Source organism: Dipteris shenzhenensis, chromosome 8 (assembly GCF_047967505.1).
Source record: "Dipteris shenzhenensis isolate YYH24624 ecotype China chromosome 8, Dip_SZ_1.0, whole genome shotgun sequence".
NCBI classification, from domain to species: domain Eukaryota; kingdom Viridiplantae; phylum Streptophyta; class Polypodiopsida; order Gleicheniales; family Dipteridaceae; genus Dipteris; species Dipteris shenzhenensis.
The window spans coordinates 36,127,737-36,148,953 of NC_141603.1; the positions used below are offsets into that span (position 1 = coordinate 36,127,737).

The 21,217-nt window shown below is 47.4% G+C and overlaps 1 protein-coding gene across 3 annotated transcripts in view; it reads left to right on the forward strand.

The window, feature by feature from the left end:
- Window positions 1–209: 209 nt before the first annotated feature.
- Window positions 210–21,217, forward strand: part of LOC147899443 (mitotic checkpoint protein BUB3.2-like) — a 57,360-nt gene continuing 36,352 nt past the window's right edge. For all 3 annotated transcript variants that reach the window (XM_087378535.1, XM_087378536.1, XM_087378534.1), the window contains exons 1-3: window positions 210–411; window positions 1,369–1,499; window positions 11,184–11,266. In XM_087378535.1, coding sequence (XP_087234661.1) covers window positions 286–411; window positions 1,369–1,499; window positions 11,184–11,266 — 340 coding nt within the window. In that variant the 5' untranslated portion in view covers window positions 210–285. The remainder of the gene's footprint in view (window positions 412–1,368; window positions 1,500–11,183; window positions 11,267–21,217) is intronic.

Consider the following 21,217-nt stretch of genomic DNA (forward strand, 5'->3'; position numbering starts at 1 on the left):
GCTTCAAGAGAGGGCAGATTTCTGTTTCATGGCACAATGCTGGGCTAACCAAATGAATTAGAAAACATATTAATTAATTTAAATTCTCAAGTGTGTGAACCAAATGTATACCCATGAGAGGGGGGGGATTAAGGTGAGGATTAGAAGGATTAAGAAGAAATATATATATACCAAGAGCATTCAAATGAGTAGAAGAAAGGGGTGAGAGAGAAGTTCCCGCCCCCCCCCCCTCTTCCTTTCGTCTTCTTCTCTTGTTTCTTTCCAAAGCTCTCAATTTTGGTTGCCATGATCGGAGCCCCCTCCCCCGTTGCCGCCTCCGGCCGTGAGCTTTCCTCTCCCCCCTCCGACGGCATCTCCAACCTTCGCTTCTCCAACCATAGTGACCACCTCCTCGTCTCCTCCTGGGACTGCGTACGCTCCTTCCCTCTACCTCCACATTCGTCTTTTCTTCCTTGCTTATGCACTTGACATCACGCCTGCTTTCTGAATAGTCACGGTCCTGACTTTGTTACCACGAAATTGCTAGAGAGGCTTGCTGTGCACCCTTTAAATTAAATTGAGCTCAAGCGTCATCCCTCGCCAATAATGCCTCTCGATTTCATGAGTGTCTCCAAATTGCACAGGACAAATAGATCGGGCTTATAAGAGCACGGTACATGCGGCGGTCTGCAAGATTACAATCAAAGATCACATTCATGTGGCGGGTCAATTCCATACTGCATTCATTTAAAGTCGGGTCAATTTCATAATGCGATCGCTTATACCACTGGGGTTATGATTCTATTTTCGATTAAGAGCTGGTTGTAGGTCCACATGGATTGCATCGCTTACACCACCGGGATTATGATAAACGCTAGTTGTAGCTCCACATGGATTGCAAATAACCTCGTAGGTTAAAGGCCCCCAAGCATACTTCGTTATACGAACCTGCTCAAGGTGGAATGACTGATTTACATAGTTTTTTTGGTGGCTGACCGCTGCAATTTGCTAGTGTGTTAACACACGTGTCCACCTGGATGCATGTGGGGCTTTACTTTGGGGCTGTGCAACTAGCAAGAACAGGCACGTTGATAGGGTTGACTTATAACTGCCCTTTGGATATAAGATCTTAACGGCAGGTAAATCCAAGGAGCACATACATCATTCTTTTGTGTTTGATTCACACATGGGATTTCATGAGACGGGAGCATACTTAAAGAAAGAGCAGAAGGGCAATATTTTTGAGGCCCAACGTCACTTCCTTTCTGTTGATTTGTTTTAGACGTGGCTTTCAATCAACCAGAAGTTTTATTCTTCCGAGTTATGTTTTGGGACATAACATGTCACTACTTTTAATCACTCGTTCTTGACTTGATTATGTGCATGCAGAAAGTTCGGCTATATGATGCAAGTGCAAATGTTTTGAAGGGCCAGTTTGGACAGAGTGCACCGGTATTGGATTGTTGCTTTCATGATGACAACTCTGGATTCAGTGTTGGTGCAGACACCTCTGTCAGAAGGTACACGGTTTAAGCTGTGTCATGATTGTCTACAAGTGTGCGTTGGAACTTCGTGTTGTTCAGTTTTGTTGTTTGCAACAAGTTCTTGGTTCTTCAGTGAGCTTTAACAATTTTGTATGTGGTATTAGCTTTACTGAGCCTGCCATGCAGTCGAGCCATCTGTTCTGTCGGTCACCTTCCAGATGAAAACAATTGTGTTCGTTTAATTCAAAGTGGGTCTTTTGAGGAACTTTGAAGTTTGAAATTTTGGATTCTTCCTCATCCATAATGGCCATTATTTTGTCCCAAATCTAGTTCAATGAACCAAATCATGTCAAATGTAGAGAGCACCAAATCTTATCAAATGAACAGGGTAAAGTCTGGAATAGATTTCAGAATTATTTTGCTGTGAAGAGAGCGCAGCTGAGACAGGCTGAGACACTAAACAAGAGTGCACAAGTGCTAATGGACACCAGCTTTATTAGAGAGCGACGGCATGGACTTGTGATCTGGATGGATCATAGCGAAGGCAGAGCGATTTCCGGAGAACATGTTGGTCCTTAATCAGTTGGGATATGTCAAGGTTCAATGCCACATCATCAAAGAGTTGGACTTGTGAATGCAGGAGAGAACAAGGGTGGAGTGACATTTTCAAGAACTTGGGGTTTGGAATGCCACAGTGGTGGCTCTTGTTAGGGCATGGGAGATTGTTATAAGGGTTGAGAAAGAGCATGCCTCGTGGGCAGATCTGGAGCCTACAAGGGCTGCAACATGGGGCAGCAATCATTTGGAGCGATGTGTGCAGCAGATAATGGAAGGAGCTGGCTGCACAGGAAACTATGATGACAGACATGGGAGCTTGGTAGGCCTGCAATAGGGCAGGTATATGCTAGGTTAATAGGGGCTGGAGGGCCCTTGACAAGGCCTGATCAAGGGTTGTATAGTTGCCTCCATATCAGGCAAGTATTTGGTCAGGTTGGCCAATTATTGAGGTTGCTGATACAACCATGACACAAGTTAGGGGTGAGCAGTAGGGCTAGGGTCAGCCCGAGCAAAATAGAGCCTTCTTGGTTGGTTTTGCTGAAAGGTCAGCCAGCCTCTAGATGGGGTGGACTTCAGTTATGCAAGGAGGGAAAGCACCCAGCCTCTTCCTTAAATAGAACCTTGAGCCATCGTTGAGCATCATCTTGAGCTCACCCAGCGGCCATTGAAGCCTTCAGGAGATTGCAAGAGTAGAGCAAGAAATGCCCTCATTTTGGTACCAGATTCTGTTTGGGAAATCTTTACTTGTCTTATTGCATGGTAGATTTGGAGATTGAGATCACAGTGGTCTTAGTTGGGACTTCGACCTATGCCTCTCAGTCACTCTCAATGATCTGGTATTATATTGTATACACCATTATGACCACTTGGGGCAGGATTCAGGGCTCCTCATGTGCTGCTTTGGCCATGATGGTGTTAGAGATTAGGGTCAACTCCCTGCCCCATATGAGGAGAGCTTGGGGGAGTGACGGCTGTAGGATGATAGGGGTAGAATGGAGGAAGGAGAGGCTATCATGTGGGCAGCACACAGGCTGCCACATGTACAGCATTCAGACAGTCTTCTTAAGGTTACTTATACTCACCCTTCAGGCAAGATCTGTCATTGCACAGACAGCCATGGTGTTGCCATGCATTGGCCCAGACATGTAGGGCAGGTCTGTAGGCTGCACATAGGCCTGGGAGAGGGGCTTATTGACTGCAGAAGAAGTCCAGTGTTTGGGCTGTGGAGCTGGGCAAAGACCGAGCAAAAGATGCAGGTAAGGAGGGCTTTTATAAGCCTCAAAGGCCTGGTCTGGTCTGCCAGCAGAATAGGCTGGTCAGGTGTACAGCAGGCTGCCAGATTGGTAGATCAGGTCCAGGGGCATCACACCCTCTATATAAAGCCCCATTGTAGAGGGCATTTGCAATCAGAAAGGGCCATCTGCACGCTGTGTTCCAGCCCTCCAGAAGTGTACAGCAGACACTAGAGGAGGCAGCAGCAGCAAGGCAGTAGATCCAGCTCATGTTCCAGCCAGCAGTGGTGCATCAGAGTGCTAGAAAGAAAGAAATTTTATATTAGTCTTCGGAAGACCGATGGGTCTATGAGACTGAAAGAAAACCTGATACAAATCACAGTAAGGGTGGAGCTACTGAAACGAGCATCATCACCTGTGCCGAACCCTAAGTCTGATCATACTTAATCAAATACATCTGGATGTAACAATGAAAAGAAAAGAAAAGGATTGGAGCGGAGCGGAATCCTCTGTATGTCATGTCGCCTTGGTTGGTGCATAGCCGGTGATGGGACATTGGCGCCCGTCAAGGTGTGCCGTGCGTCTCGGTCTCTTGGACGAGGCTCGACACAAGACCAGAGCGACCATGACTCCCATGGGACGTATCCCGGGTCTAAACAATGACGGGAGGTCCCCCAGAGTGATGTGTCCCCCCTTGATGTGTTGTGTGTCGTGTTGCGATTGTCGGGTCGGGGTCTCTGTCACGTCTGCGGCTAGAGACTGGACGATTAATGTCACTTGATGGGAAGAACTTTGTGATCTTGCTCTGAGAGGTGTCTGATGATGTGGCCAAGCCTCGTTGCCTGAGTAAGTACTCTCTGTGTCGGACCCCCTCGTGAATGAAGGCCGTGAGGCATTTCTGATCTGGGTAGGCAAGGAATCTGGAAAGGAGCTCGGAGCCGTCTCTGAAGAGGCAGTGGTAGCGACCTCGGATCTCGTAGTACACTGGGCACCTGAAAATAAAATGCTCATTTGACTCAACCTTCTGACAGTCGCACAATATGCATAAGCGATGCTCCCTAGGAATCCCCTCTGCTCTGCCGCTCTCTATGCGGAGGCGGTGTGATGATACCCGAAAATGGAGATCCGTAGTGAGTGAGGCATATGAAGCTCAGTGTACCCCGGTGGTGTGATGAATCCCTCCTCCGAAATACGAAGACAGTAATCTCTCTAGAAACTCAGCTTCACTGGGAGCTCCCTCGGCTCCAACCAGGTCCTAAAGGTGTGTAGTTGCAGGAGATCCTCTTGAATGACCTGGTTGGTGTGTGGCCCAATCGGGATGGTGGGTGGGAGTACCGGAGGGGCATCTAAACTGTACTGAAAAGGAGGTATCCTATCGATGTGGAACCCTAGTCTCACAAACCATCTGTGAGTCCGTGCATACCAGCATCGTTCGTCTCCCTTTGTTGCCAACCTCATGGAGGAATCGAGAGCCAATCATGGCAACGTCTGTGTCCCTGATGTGCAGTCTCCATATGATCTAACCCGGTGTAGATATGTGATGGTCTGAAAGGTTGCATCTAGCTGGAGTGGAGAAGCACCAAACTCGGCTTGAATGATGTGATGTGGTACAGACGGTTTCCCCCGGATCATCTGTGAGAGCATGAGGATCTGCAGGCGCTCCACCCGTGTCCACTCTATCTTTGACATGCCAGGCCCCCAACAAGGGCTGCCATACATACCGGCTGGTCGGACCAAGGAGTCGAAGAGAAGAGCCTTGGTCCGAGGGTCCTGGAAGTGGGAGTGAAAGCATTGTCTCTCTAGTCGATCCAGTGAGGTGTATCCCTTGCTCAGTCTGGCCTGCATCGCTAGTCTCATCGTGAAGATCGGGCCGGAGAAGATGACCCCCAAGTAAGTGTATGAGGATACGATCTTAATTGGTGACCCACCGAAAGTAAAAGTAACCTGCTTCCGTTGCATGTTTGCTCGAGAGGTGTTAAAGATCATGACCTTGGTCTTGCCAAGGTTGACCTCCAAATCATGGGATAAACAAAAAGCCTGCAGTGCATCCAGGTGTCGCTGGAGCCCCTCGGGTGTGGACGACAAGAGTGCCACGTCATCTGCATAAAGAAGAATCCTGATGATGATCCCGGCAAGTGAGCAACCGGTCCCTCCGAACGTCCCTATGAAAGTCTCAAGCTCATCGATGTAGAGGCCAAACATGGTCGGTGATAAGGGACAACCTTGTTTGACCCCTATGGTACTCAAGATCTCATTTGTCCAACTTGCGCCTGTTCGAACTCGGCCTGAGACTCTCTCACACAGTGCCATGATTGCTCAGATGATCTCTTGATCAAATCCCAGTGTTTGTAGGCGTGTGATGAGACGAGCCCGAGGTACTGTGTCAAAGGCTTTGCGAAAATCCACAAAGCAACAATATACCCTCTCCTTCCGTCATCTGGCCTCCTCAATGACACTCCTGAATGTGAGTATGTGATCCATAGTCCCATGGTCTCGCCTGAAACTGGCTTGACCCTCTGCTCTGAGCCCTCTCATCTTTGCGAACAGGTTGACCGATGCATCCAATACAGCTGCATAGATCTTGGACATCACATGTCCAATCATGATAGTCTTGTAGTTACTCGGGTCCATGGGATCCCCCTGCCTTGTGGATGGGGGTGATGGTGTTAAGTGTCCAGGTGCGGGGGAAGCCAAGGCAAACAGCGTCATTGATTAGCTTGGCTAGGATCGGGGCTAACGTGTCGATCCCATATGCGATAAACTCAGTGCATAGCCCCTCGCGATCCTTCGCTCGGCCATTGTGGAGTTTCAATGTCGCGTCCTTGACTCCCCCTCTGGTGAACAACGTGCAAGTGGTGGGGCGAGGTGTGTGTATGAGATCTGGAGTGGGCTGGTGTGGGACATCATAAAGATGGTGTGCATACGTGTGCCAGACTCTCGTGTTGGTGAGGGGTGATGGGGACCTATGCTCAAGGAATCTCCGCAAAAAATCCTTAGAGTTGCTGTTGTACAAGATGTGCAGCAGCTCCTCCTCATTTCGACGAAGAAATGCCCGCTTCTTCCGACGTACGAGATGTCGGTACTTGCGTATCGTGTCTGGTGTGTTTGGGAGGTGACATTTGGTTTCAAATTGGAGCTGTCGGCGATAAGCCTTGCACTCCGCATTGTACCAAATGTTGCAGGGTACAGAACCAAGAGGTGGTGGTCTAGTGGACCGTGTGGTGTGGGGAAAGATTTGGAGGGCAGCCTTGTGGAGTGTGCGACTAATCAGGGCAGCACGGTCCTCTATGAGTGGTATGTGATTGATGTAGGTTAGGAGTCTGTTTAGGCGTCCAGAGTAGGCCGGTGAGAGGCTGTGATCAAAGTGTATGTCGTGGTAGGTGTCGTGCTTCCTATGCGGTGTGTGTGGTGTGGCGATAGTGAAGAATAGGTATGTGTGATCAGCTCCTGGAGGGAGTGGTGCTACGGTGAAGTCGGTGATACATGAAGTGAAGGTAGGGGATCCCATGATGTAATCTACTACACTAGTGCCCCCCTTGTGTGGGAAGCAAGTAAAACCACATGAGGAGGGCCATAGGTCGAGCCCGTTTGTAGATGATGAGATCATGCATCCTGCCCAAATCAAGGAGCGCGTGTCCATATGGTGTAATAGGCCCGTGTCGGTCCGATGAGGTCTTGGTCATACCTGCTCCGTCTAGGTCCATGTCTAGTAGCATGATAGAGTCGTCTCGGAAGTCCAAGAGTGGTGCCTGGCGCGTGCTCGTCCTGGCGTTGAAGTCCCCAATGAGGAGAACTTCCCCACGGGCTGAAAGGTCTGGGATATCCTGATGTAAGGGTGCATATGGCGATGTCTCACCCTCCTCTCGTGCTCACCCTCCTCTCGTGCCACTCTGGCAAAGTGGGATGTGTGGCGGGAAGTAGCATATTGCTATGAAAAGGTCACGGGTGTTTGTGCGTCGGATCCGGATCCACATGAATCGGGAGTGTGCGTCCTTCCTCTCAATGGAGATGGCTCCAACGAGGGAAGACCTGTACAATACTGTGACCCCGCCTGATCCTCGGACTCCACCTGTATCCCTCGTCTCATCCCTGAAGGCTGACTCCCATGTATAGCCACTGACTATCGGTAGTGGATGCTCTGGGCTCTGGTGTGTCTCCGTGTAAAAGACTATGTCTCATCTTGTATAAGACTCCGAGAAGTTTCCCGGGTTTGACCATAAGGTACCATTACAGTTCCAAATGGTGCAGTCTAGGGTCTTGGAAACCTGAGTCTCATAGGCCCCGTCTCCCTAGGAGGTACGGGTGGGAGCCCGACGGGTGCCGGTCAACAACCTACCATCTCGGACCACGGCCCATTTCTCCTCCTTGCGGGCAACATCCCGTTGCTGCAGAAGAACTCGTCGCTCCTTAATCTGTAGTGGTGTCAAATCCTCGTCCATGGACATGGTGGGATGCTCTCGTAGAGACTCGGCGTCGGAGTGTCGCTAGTCGAGCATGTGAATCTTTGAAGCGAATGACTAGGGTCTGCTCTCGGTTGGGATCTCTCCCAACACGCCATGCTCCCTCTATGCCATGGTCGGGGACTCCCATGGTGTTAGTCACAAAGGTGATCGCCTCCTCCATGGGCGTCGTAGTGGTGCTGGTGCTGTCTCGCGTGATCCCTCGTACTCGGATGTTGAGGGTCTTTGAAGCCCTCTACTGCTGTTCCTGTATGGCGGCTGAAACGGTTGCCTTTGCGGGCTCCCGTTTCGCCACGTCCACCCATCTAGTCGTCTTTGCTATAGTCGATTGTATCGTGGCTATCTGTGCCTCCATCTCTGTGACTGGGGTCCCTTCGGGCGCTGCTTTGAGGGTCCCGAGCTCCTCTCGAAGTTGTGTGATGTCGTGTCTGAGTCCCTGGATAAGGGTGCCCTGCTCTTGTATAATGTGGGCCCTGCTCCTGGGTGTATTGGGCTTGCTCTTGGGTGTAATGTGTCAGCTCTGCCTGACGGGCCCGGATGCTGTGTATCTCAGCCAATAGGGAGTCCCAAGCATCTGGCGGGGGCCTAAGATGTCCTGGTCTAGGTGGGAACTGGATCTCGAGAGGGGTTGGAATGAAGGTGGGCTGCTGAGGTTGTACTGAGGGTGGGGGCAGCATCTGAGCGGGGGAGTGATATGTAGGAGTAGCGAGGCCGGACGAGGTGATGAAGGGTGGCTGACTGAGAGGTAGAGGTGATACGAGGGGAAAGTACTATGGAGCCGTGGCTAGTGGGGCCAGTGGTGAGGCTACTGGAGAGGAGACCTGTGATGATGATGCAGGAGAGGGGGAGGAGAGAGGTGGCGTAGATGATGAGGCACCATAGAGGTCGAGGATGTGGTGAGCGGCATGGGCTTTGGGTGGGCCCTTTTCTTCTGGGCCGCAATGCTGTCCACTGTCAAACCGCTCTGGTTGCTGTGTTTGTTGAAGTCCTCCAGACTGAGTTGCTTTTGTGTTTTTGCCTTGTCACTGTTCCCCTTCCCCATCTCCACGCGTATGCAGATTTGGATCGAAGGGTCTCCCGCCTAGTCTCCTGTCCTCATCCCTCTGTTCCCTCATATGGGGGAAACAGCAGTGGGCAAAGAAGGGATTGCAGGAGGTCGAAGCTGCTTCTCTTTTTTTTTTTCTTTTTTAGTCGGAGCTGAGAGCGGGGGTTTTTTTTTTGGCAAAAAAGAAAGAAAAAGAAAAAGAAAAAGAAAAAGAAAAAGAAAAAGAAAAAACGGGGGGGGGGTTAGCGGGGGGTTAGCGGAGGGGGTAGCGGGGGGGTAGAGAGGGGTAGCGAGGTAGCGGGGGGGGTAGCGGGGGTAGCGGAGGGGATTAGCGAGGGGTAGCGGAGGGGGTAGCAGAGTTAGCGGGAGGGGGTAGCAAAGGTAGCGAGGGGGGTAGCGGGAGGAGGTAGCGGGAGGGGTGAGCGGGGGGCTGAGCAGGGGGGTTGAGCGAGGGGCTGTGGGGGCTGAGTGAGGGGGCGGAGTAGGGGGGCGGGCTAAGAGGGAGAGGGACAGACGGCAGGGAAGGGGGAAGGAGGGAGGGGCTGAGGGAGAGGGAAACAGAGGTAGCAGCAGGATATATCAGAGAAATCAGCAGCAACAGCAGCAGTAGCAGCCCATAGCCTTTGTGGAGAGCTCATCTAGTGAGCAGACCATCCCTTAGCAGAAAGGGTGCTGGCTGGTAAAGAGTTTTGGGCTCTTCCCATAGTCACTGAAGTTTTCATCAGAGGTACATGGCAGGAGGAGGGAGCAGCGGATTAGGGCAACACTATGTGGCCTCAGATCCAGTACTAGTGGGCAGCGCCCTGCTATCCATGTATGTGGTTTGTGACTGCACCATTTTGTAGCACATTTTGGGTCGTCTCTTGGACATTCTTATTCAAGTACTGATTGTCATATCTTGCTTCTATTCCAGTTCTTAGCGTGGTTTACATTTATGTGCATGTGTGCACATCTTGAGTAGGATCTAGAGTTCTTAGGTGTCATCTTGGAGGCGATTCATTTTCCAATGCGTATTCTAACATGGTACCAAAGCTAGGACTTGATCTAGACGTACATGTTCAGATATTACCCCAACAGATGGCTTCTTTCAATGAAGAAAGAGGTTTTATACATAGATGCCTCCAGATTAAAACTTATCTATCATGGGGAATCATACATGTGAAAAATTTCAGAAGAGAATCTCAGTCAAGAAGGTGATAAACTACGTAGTCTAATCATAGATGACAAAGCATATTTTCCTACATTTATAAATGATCATTTAAGGAGGACACATATTTAAAAAATGAGTAAAAGAGAAATACATGGATGTACTTCAGAAAAGAGAAATTTGAGGCTTGATAGTAAAGAGAGTTTTTTGCTGTAGATGATAAAATGTATTCTCTTACATTTATAGATTATTAAAGAAAGACATGGAGTTTAAAAAACAAAAAGAAAGGCATGGATGCACTTTCAATGAGAAAATTTTATAATACTGAAAAGAGTTCGTTGCTGTGATTGAAAAAAACTTGCAAAAGTTTAAAGACTCTCAGATGAGCTAAAGGGGATGAGTATAAGTCAATGGAATTTATTGCAAAGGAAGGATATGAGTAGACATCATATGACATCTTATACTTTCCAAATTCCAACAACATGATAATGCTGAATGGATGTATAGAACATTGGGAGACCTAGCTAGGAACACACAAAAACGAGCAAGTTTGAAAATTTGCTCCTCTAATACCACTTTATATGTCTCAGACCTTCAATCCAATGGAAGGCGGTGGTAACAAAGACACTACAAGCCTTTCTCGCAATACATGCCACCTTGACTGATACATTTTCTTGTCTTTTCCCAATTCGCAATGCATTGTGAGAATGGCATGCCAACAGTCATTCTTTATGTGTGCTGGTTATTTGGCTACGATCTTAGAGCTCTATCCCTGCACAAACACTCCTGACTCCAATCTACCTGGGTGCAGCTCTGTTGAAGGAATCTCATCATGCGAGTGTGAAACACACATCTATGCTTTGTTTTAATTGATTGTCATCCTGTCTGTCTGATAACTGATTTAATTAATAAGTCATTTAAGGCACTTGGAGGGTCTCTCAGTTCTTAACTAACATTTTCGTTTTGCTAGTCCTTAACTAATTCTGGTTTCTCCAGTCTCATAGACCTTTTTGGTCTTTTGTAGACTATAATGCACGCGCGCGCGCGCACACACACACACACACACACTCTCTCTTTTTTTTAATAGTGAAATCCATGTAACTTTATATTACAAAAAAGACTGTCTCCAAAGCAGAGATCAGCCAATACAAAATCAGAAAATCTCAGGATAAGACAAGTAGACAGCATAGTCTATCTGCTGAACACACACACACACACACTCTCTCTCTCTCTGGTTAGGATTTCAATAACATAATATATTGTTTGTGTGTTTTCCAGGTATGACTTCAACACAGGGAAAGAAGATCGGCTAGGCTCACATGAGGCGCCTGTCCGCTGTGTAGAATACTCACATGCAACAGGTTGGTTATGTGTTTTTTGTTGACTGATGCCATGCGAAATTAGCATTGTCCTATCTAATCCAAGCATGTCAATACTGTGTTTCTTGGCATTCACTACCTTTTACTGACTGATGCCATGTAAAGCGAGCATTGTCCTATCATATTTAGTCATTTTAAGCAGAAGTTGCTATGCTTTTGGCATTTGCAGTTGATCTACATTTAACAAACCTGGAGTCTACTTTCGCAATTCCCTTCGTCTTGTATATAGATATTTTTGGCATTATTTCTTTATTTATCTTCAGTTGTTTAAAGATTTGTTTTGCATTCACTAGGTATGCCCCCATTCGTCTGATCAAGTTTTTTGACCACTCTATCTGGTGAGGTTATTCAGGACCTTGTTGATGGCCCGGATGTTCAGTTTAGGATCGGCTTAGTAATTAGAAAGGTATATTAGAAGCCCTATTCTAGTCTTACAAAGGTATATTAGAAGCCCTATTATGAAGAACGCAGAGCAGCCTAGGAGTTGACAAGACTGACAATGCTGAAACATACAAGAAAGTGTAGGAGGAGGTCAGCCTATAGGGCAATGCAGGGGGCTGGATTCCTCACGCAATGAGGCCAAGCCATTAGCTCTGATTCACATAGCTGAAGTGCCCTCCACTTACAATATGGAAGCATTCTACAGTCTTGTAGCTCATGTAATGCATTTCTTTGCAACAGTTGTATGACATTGTTTCAGATATCCAAGAAATCACAGCATCTACTTGTGGTGGATAGTCTTTTTTCCCCCTCCCAGAGAAGAGAAACTTCTAATGCTTGAACCCCCCCCCCCCGGTGCTTTCAGCCTCTATAAGGAGCTCTAAAATTGTATGATTGGACTTATTCTAGTCTTACAAAGGTATATATAATTACAATTGAAAGGCTGTTAGAAGAAAAAACCAGGCTGTTCCTAGGGCACCGGCTCATTGCCTAGGTTGCCTTTGGAATAAGAGCTAACAGCCATAGTGGTGGTCTATAGATCCAGTGGAGATCTCCTGCAGAAAGAGTGTAGAAAATCCCTGCAGGTCAAACGTTGCAGAAGCGGTCCTGCCTTTTGGCAGTCCATCTCAAACCTGGAGTGCCACGTTCCCAAGTAGCGCAAAGCATGAAAATGATGTCCTGCTAGATGGCCACTAGGGTAGCTGGCGGCTAGATCCCGCCTCTCGTACTCCTAGAGAGCTTGCCTCCGTTGTAGGGCTTGAGACTGGAGCTCCATGCTGCTCCTTTGGATTGCCTCTGCAACCCATGTTGCCCATCCCTCCTTGGGCCCGACCTCCGGCGACGGCCAAATCTCTGCAACTGCCTGTTGGACCTCTTCTTCGGTCCACAATATGGATGTGAGAGTACTGATACAAATTCATTTTCATATATTGGAGCTGGGCGCAAATCATTATGAACATTTGGCCAAAATAAATTGCATTCTTCCTCGACATCCTTTGAGCCTCGTATTCTCTCAAGGTCCTTTATTAATTTGCTAGTCTTGTTAATTACAGTGGTAGTGTGTTCTCTCCAAGAAGGCTTGGAATCAAGATATCTCCAAAGGATTTTCTTTTTGTATGTAATAAATGCTTTTAATCCTTCTATTTCACGCTTAGACCTCTCATTGACTTCTTGTATAGGAGCCCATGTTGGATACATTTCCTTGCTGGGAATTGAAGTTAAGAGATTGTAAGTTTCTTCAGGTTCCCATTTTGTATCATGCGAATATTGTTGCCATTGCAGTGCTGGTCCACCACACTAATCGAACCCCCTTTCCGGGGTTGCAGGATCAATAGCGTAAGCTCCAATGGCAAGGGATAGGAATCTGGTATCTCGAGGTAGTTCCAAGGCCCCAATCTCCAGAAATCTCTTGGTAGAGGGTGCCCTGATTGAAGTTGAGGAACTAAGGAGGACTGGGAGGACGAACCGCCACCCATTGGAGCCCGCCTAGAAGATGGGTTTGAGAAGGGAGGGGGACCGTCTGCTGCGACGATGAGGAGGCCGAGGAGGACGCACCCTTGTCCTTGCCGGAAAGCAAGGGATCCTAGATGGGTGGGGGGGAGGGGGGATGGGAGGAGGGTGGAACTGATGAGCTTGCTAGGGTGGAGGAAGGAGGGGCGGGGGGAGGAGGATTGCGGGTGGTAAGGGTGACCATAGCAAGAGGGGCAGGAGGTGGAGGGGGGGCGGTGAGGGGAGCTCGGGGGGGAGGTGGTGGGGGAGGGATGTGGACGGCGAGGAGCGGGAGAGGGAGGAGGCATCGCTGGATCCCCTTGCTGTCTAGGTGAACCAGAACTCTAGGCCTCCTCTGCTATCGTGGCTAGGTGTTTTGTCGGAGCATCGGTGATCAGAACGTGTGGAGTTTGCTGCTGGCGTGCGTGCGGCTACGGGCGCTCTACCTCTGCTCTAGCGGGATCCACTGGAGGTTGGAGGGGTCCCTTGGCTGTTCCTTCGTGGATGCCTCTTGCTCCGCTCTCGCTCTCTCCCTCCACCGAGCGCGCTGCTTTCGTGCCCACTTGTTGGGCTTTTTCTTAACCACCTTGGTCCAATCCCTCTGAAGGTGTCACCCAAGGGGTCTGGGACTCCTACTGCTGATGCGGCCTGATGGGTTGCTGGATCGTTTGGAAAAGTCACCTCCCCATTTGTAAGCCCTCAAATGAGGAGAGTGTGGGGGAGGGAGACCTAGGGCAGAAGATGCCCAAAGAAGAGAGAGAGAGGGGGCTGGCACATGGCAGCACCTCACAGAAGAAAAAGACTGCAACAGATGCTGCCAAGTACAAAACATGGAACTGGTTTGGAAGGGGGCAGATCTGGAGCAGCAGTAAAGGGCTAGAAGCGCGTGGGATGAGCCAGCCTATGGGCAGGTTAGGGGTGGCTGGCTAGGGCTGGTCAAGCCAACCAATAAAAGGGGGGGTCAGGCACACACAACTAGGCAAGCAGGGCCCCCATTTATAGGAGCTGTGGGGGGTGGTTTGAGGGCCTGTTCCAGTCGGCCAGCAAAGGGGCTGACCAGTCGGTATTTTTGAGGGGTATATAAGGGAGGCTATTGTGCCTCAGTTTTGCATCCAGCAAGTCAGCATACAAGGGAGCAGAAGGAGCATCTAGAGTCCCTTCCTTGAGCCTACATCCAAGAGGCAACGGGAGAGCAAAGGTGCTGCGGACTTAGCTCTACACAGGGCTGAGCCCTAAGGGCAGCAAGGAGCTGAGATCTGGACACAGAGTCTACACACGCTCGAGGTGGAGCACGCGGGCTCAAGTTCTAGAGATATCCGGCAGGTAGTAGAAGTACATGGTGGTAAGATCAAAGGACCACGCTTTGGTGGAACTTTGGATCTCTCTCTCTTTGTATTGTGTCCATGGGTTTGGACGGAAATATATATTCTTTTGGTAGCTTCTATATTTGGCTGGATCATTGTCTATTGATGAGTCTGCACTTCTATTTGAAGCACATAAGTTTAAGAAGTTTGTGATTCCACTCCCCACACACACTGTGTGAGCTCCTGGGCTATTCTACAGTCTTCCGCTGGGCATACTACAGTCTTTCGCTGGGCATACCCTCTGTTGGTTGATTTCTAACATGGTATCAAAGCCCAAGTAGGAGGCTCACAAGTGTGGGAGCCTGAAGGTAGGAACCTTGTTGAAGGATGACCCTGATTTAGAGGCTCTTGGGAATCAACTTCCACAACTGGAGGACAGTGCCCTTGCGAGAAGGAGGGTGACTCAGGTTCAATTAGGTGCGTATGGAGTTCTGGTCTACAGAAGGTTGAGTTTGCTTTTGGATGTTGTTGTGTGGTTTAGCATCACCCCTTCCAAACCAGTTCCATGCTTGTACTTGGCAGCATCTGTTGCAGTCTTTTTCTTTTGTGAGGTGCTGCCCATGTGGCAGCCCCCTCTCTCTCTCTTCTTTGGGCATCTTCTGCCCTAGGTCTCCCTCCCCCACGCTCTCCTCATTTGGGGGCTTACAGATGGGGAGGTGACCTTTCCAACACACCCTCTCACCGACACATCTCGGCCCAACGCCAACACGTCGATGACATTTCTCCAGCGGCTCGCATGATTGGAACCCTTTGGAACAATTCGGTTTTCGATTCTGGTTCCTGGCTTTCCAACAAGTGGCTCCTGCTCCTCCAAGTCCGGTCTTGCACCAGCAAACCATCTTGGTACACAAATCCATTCCACGACCGCATTCCATGGCAGTGAAGGAAAATACTAAAGCATGGTTTCCTTTGGTTATGCTTGCTAGATGGAAGAGATAATTTAAAGAATGGTTTTCCATCTATCTGCATCAAGACTGGAGGTTGACTTATCATATGGGAGTATTTCCATGCATGATTGGGGCCCCTCTCCAGCTTCCTCTCTTACCTGGATCAAAGATGCCTTTCTACTTCATCCACAAGATCGTCAGACACAAAGAGCACTTGCTTTGGATACAGAGGAGTGGTCAGGGTACCAGATGGCACCACCACCTTTAGTCACGTTCCCGCCTTCGAACTCAAGGAGTCCAAATGCCACGATCTTCCAGTCCCCCTCATAATGAGTGAACCACCTGGAGTCTTCCAAGCACTGTTCCAACCCTTTGACTTAGGATATTTACATTGTGGTGACAACTCGTGCCAATCGGCCTTGATGGTATTGAGGAGGCTACCTCGGAGTTTCAAAAGCTTTGTTACAACTGTGACAATAGGACAAAGGACCAAACCTCTGACTTTTGAGGAGTTGGGTCCATTATTGCTCTACAATGACAACGACAACAACAAGACATTGCTGGCAAACGATAACGCTAGCAAAGGAAAGGTCAAGCCTAATGGTAGCAAGCCCAAGAAGGATGAATCTGGAGATGACGAAGACACTTCCAAGAAGAGGAAGCAAGGAAAAAGTGTTTCTATTGTGACACACCAAGCCATTTTGTGAAGGATTGCAGAAAGAAGAAGGCGGATCAGAAAAACAAGAAGGAGGAGTCTGATTCAGATTCAGATGGTGACACAGAAGCCAAAGCTAATGTGGCAATCGAAGAACTATTCTTGGTGACATCTCCATGTGTTATTGAGGTTAGATATGCCGACCTAGAAGCCACAGTGAAGAAACGAGGAGTCACAAACCCTTGTGAAGGTGAAGGACAGCATGGAGTGCTTGGAATCTTCCAGGTGCGAGGCTATTGATAGTGACACAAGGGTGGATTCCATGGAGTGCCCTAGAGTTTCATGTTCAAATGGTTATTGTAATTCAGAAGGGGACAGTACAAGACTGCACAGCCTAGCACAGGTTATTGGTATGTGCCTTGATGAGGTGCATGGTTTGCTTTTAGAGCAAACACACAGACAGTAGGACGGTCTGCTATGTACTTGATGTTGTTAATTTAAGCCTTAAAAGCATGTTGTGGAGAGAATGTGCTCTTCATATGTCTCATGTAATATGAGATTGGAAGTAATGTGCCTTCTTCGAAGGCAGAAGGGAAAGTGTGGGTGCTTCTTCAAGTCTCAGACACAGATTGCTGGAAGGTGATGGACAAGGTGTACTGAAGCCAAAAGAGTACTTGCATGAGAGCTCAGTGAGAGTTTGTGCTCTAAGTTATGTGGAGATATTCTTGTGATTTCATTTCTCGAGATGGTTCTTTCCACAGAAGACAGATTCTTCTTCGAAGCCAAACGGTGGGACTTTTCCAAAGAAAGAAATAAGGTTTTTCAAATGCAACAAGCTAGGACACATAGCCACTGAGTGTCCTAAAAGAAAGAAGACCCCGACGGCGAAAGTGCACATGATTGATGACAAAGCAGCCAAGCAAGAGGGAGGTAAGTATAATTGTCATGCTGTAGTTGACCATTTATCTGATCATAATTAAAGAGTTTTCATATGTGTTAATTATGGTCAAAGAGTTCTTTTAATGGTCAAAGAATTGACTATGGTCAAAGATACTTGACTCTGGTCAAGTAAGCTTGACTTCGGTCGGGGAGACTTGGTTTATTGTCAAGAGGGTTAACTATGGCTAACTAAGATGTGCCAACTTCGGTTGGAGAGTTGTGCCAACCTTTGGTTAGTGGATTGGTTAGAGGTCCAGTTAGTTGACCCAACCAGACCAGTTTGGTCACTGTAACCAGATTGTGACCAGTCCAGTTAGTCTAGTTGCATACTAACCAAACCAAAACCAGTCAGTCTGGTTAGAATAACCAACAGTTACCCATCTGGTTACTGTTCCCACAAAAAAAAGGATAGTTGCAGAGACTGTTTCTGCTAGCAGTTTTCACTTATCTGAGAGAGTATTTACTGTCAGAAAAAGAAGAAATCAGAGAAAATTTAGAGATTTGCACAAGGAATGCATGCCTTTGTGCTTAGAAAAAGGGAATCAGATGCATACTTAGTGCTTTTTGCAGCAGCCTGAAAAGGGGCAATATAGTTATTGATGCCTTGGCAACTTTGTGGGTATATGCCTTGAGTTGACAGCCCGGTACTGGCATAGATTGTGAATGCAAGACACCTCTTGTTGAGGTAATTTTTCTCTTTGAAAAGCAAAGATAGTGTGCATCAGTTGCATACATAGTGTGTGTGAGAAACTTGCAGATCTCAGACGAGTTGTAAGAAAATGGCCCAATCACCTATCCAGTGGGATTCACAAGATAGGGATGCACATCCAAGACAGAGAAGTGTGCAGCAAAATCAGCAAGAATTTGAGTAGATGGTACGCACCCGTATGCAAGAGATGGAAAATCTTAGAAGGGATCCAAGAGCTCAGCATTTGTTTCAAGTAGAAAATATGCCTAATGCAGCTTATGATGTGCCAATGCCAGAGGCACACTCTTGTGTACAGCCCGAGAGAGAGGGATTTCATAGGGGACGGTCTCATAGCAGGAAGAGATCGAGGCAGCATCACCGATCTCCAAGTCCTTCACCCTCTACCTCGAGCTCGACTTCTGTATCTTCTTCTTTATCAGATAAACCATCCAGGAAAAGAAGGAAACACAAGAAGTCTAGGAAGAGCAAGTCTTCCAGAGAGACCAAGGAATTCAAAGATGGAGGTAAATCTGTCAAGTTTATGACGTATAATGGACAATATGGTCATATAGATAAAGCATTGCAGTTCATCAGGCAGTTTGATGCTGTATTTGGTACATAAAAGTTTTCAGAATCCTCCAAGTTAAGAATGGTCAGTTTGCACTTGATAGCGACAGCTAGTGCATGGTGGAGTGCACAGACCACAGATGGGTCAGCCCCAAAGAGGTGGAAGGACTTCAAGAAAGCCTTCTACCAGCAGTTTATGCCTAAATAGTTTAGAGATCATGTTCTTCAAGATTGGGACAGTTTGCATATGGATGCAGGAGATACAGTGGATGTGTACAACCAAAAGTTTTGGGATGCTTATTTGCAGGTTGCACCTTTCAAAAAGATCTCCAAAAGAACCCAAATGAGAAACTACGGAGCAGGTCTCAGTCCAAGAATTCAGGTAGTAGTAAATGCTTTGGGGGCAAAGAACATTCAAGACCTTATGCATTCAGCTTCAGTAGCTAGTCTTGTGCTGTTACAAGATCCATCCATAGTACTATCCTTGCATGCAGGAGGTGTTAAAAGAAAGAAAACTGATTGTTCAAAATCAGAAAAGAAAGAGTATCCCAAGGTTGAAAAGAAAGGGTTTCAGCCTCAGAAGCCCCCAAATCCCCATTCACTCTTGAACAGATAGCTGAATTCCGCAGAGATGGGAAATGCTTTAGATGTGGGAAAGAGGGGCATATGGCTGCCTAGTGCCCTGAGAAGCCTTCGGGTTCTAAGGAGCAGAAAAAGCCACAAGTACCACCGAGGCCAATGGTGGAAGCAATCCCAGATGTTTTGGGGAGTACCTCAAACCCAAAGGAAGAGCTTTTGCTATCATGGGGAAATAAGAGATCAGCAAGTATTAATCTTATTTGATCCAGGGTCTACAGACAATTTCATATCTGAAGATTTAGCCTTGAGATTAGGGATAAAAACTGAAGAGCTAGGCAGAGCTCTTGATGCTGATCAAATGTTCCAAGGGAATCCAGTGCAAGTTACTCCTTTGATTGGAAAGCTTCGTGTCCATGTGCAGAGCTATGTAGATCAGGAGGACTTCTTAATCTCTTCTCTCAAGCAACATGATGTTGTACTTGGTACACTGTGGCTCCATCGAAAGGAAGTAATAATAGAATACCCTGAGAGGGTGCTGAGTTTTATCCATAGGGGGAAAAACCAGCGTTTAGTTGCCAGGAATAAGGGGGAACTTGAAGTCCGTAGTTTTTTGGGACTTTGCTCCTACTATAGGAGATTCATCAGGCATTTTGCTGATATCGCAGCTCCATTACATGACCTTACTATGAAAAATGCAGCCTTTACATGGGGAATATCACAGAAGAAAGCATTCAATACACTCAAGGAGAAGTTGACTACAGAGCCTATTCTTGTAGTCCCAGATCTTTATCAACTTTTTGATGTTGATTGCGATGCTTGTGCAGAGTGTGTTGGGGCTGCATTACATTAGCCGAAGATTGCGTGATGTTGAAAGATATTTGGGAATCTATGAAAAAGAATTGTTGGCTGTAGTTCATGCTGTGAACACATGGAAGCACTATCTTTTGGGTGCAGATTTTACTCTTAAAATAGACCACCAAAGTCTGAGATATTTTCTAACTCAGACAAAACTTTTCGAGAAGCATATGAAATGGGCAAATATGCTGTCAATGTATCATTTTCAGATTGTCCATACCCCAGGAATTCGGAACAGAGTGGCAGATGCCTTGTCCCGAAGACCCCAGGTCAACAATGTGACTATTGCTTATCATTAGGAGCTGGAAGCATGAGGGAGCAATATGCTAATGATGCAGATTTTGGCGAGATTTTACAGCAAATGCAAGAGGGGCAGTCCACCAGTCACTATTCCCTGAAAGATGGGTATCTAATGAAAGATGACTGCCTATGCATCACCCAGGAGATGAGGAAAAAGATTTTGGAGGAATGCCATGCACCTCCCTATGCTGGACATAGAGGAATTACAGCAACAACTCTAGCACTAGAGAGGTATTTCTTTTGGCCAGGGATGCGGAAAGATATACATCAGTTTGTTACTGAATGCGTTACGTGTCAGAATGTGAAGTATGATAGACGGAAAGCACCTGGCCTGCTTATGCCTCTTTCCGTGTCTCAGGCATTGTGGGAAAGTATTACAATGGACTTCATTTTTGATTTGCCAAGATCAAAGTCAAGGAATGATGGGATTTGGACTATCATTGATAGATTCAGCAAGCAAGCTCATTTCATTCCGGTTCGCAAAACCATAAAGTCAGATCATATGGCTAAACTTTTCGTGGCACAGATCTTTAAGCATCATGGTATGCCTAAGTCCATTGTCAGTGATTGAGATCCCAAAATGACCAGTCTATTCCGGAGAGCTTTATTTGATAATATGGGGACGAATCTGAATTTTTCTTCTTCTTTCTATCCCCAGACAGATGGTCAAAGTGAAGTAGCAAATTCTACAGCATTGGATATGCTGAAATGCTACGTGGGTGACCAAGGTTCAGACTAGGAAAAGTACCTACCATTGGTAGAGTTTGCTTACAATAATACAGTACACAGCTCTACAGGGAAAGCCCCCTTTGAGGTCATCTATGGAAAGGTGATTCCGCCACCGATCCTGAGGACCAAGGATGAAATATTTGCAGCTGATCAGTTTGTGAGAGATCTCCAGACAGCTTACAACCAAGTCCGGACAGCAATTGAAAGGTCTCAAGAGAAGCATAAAAGAGCTGCAGATAAGCATAGGAGACAGTTAAATCTCAAGGAAGGAGATTGGGTACTTTTAAAGTTCGAGAAAGCTAGGCTCCGCAAGTTTAAAGGCAAACAGAAAGTGTATGCAAAGTTATCTTCCAGCATTATGGCCCTTTCAGAGTTACAGAAAGAATAAATGAAGTTGCATACAGGTTGGCATTGCCAGAGCATTGGAGGATTCACAATGCA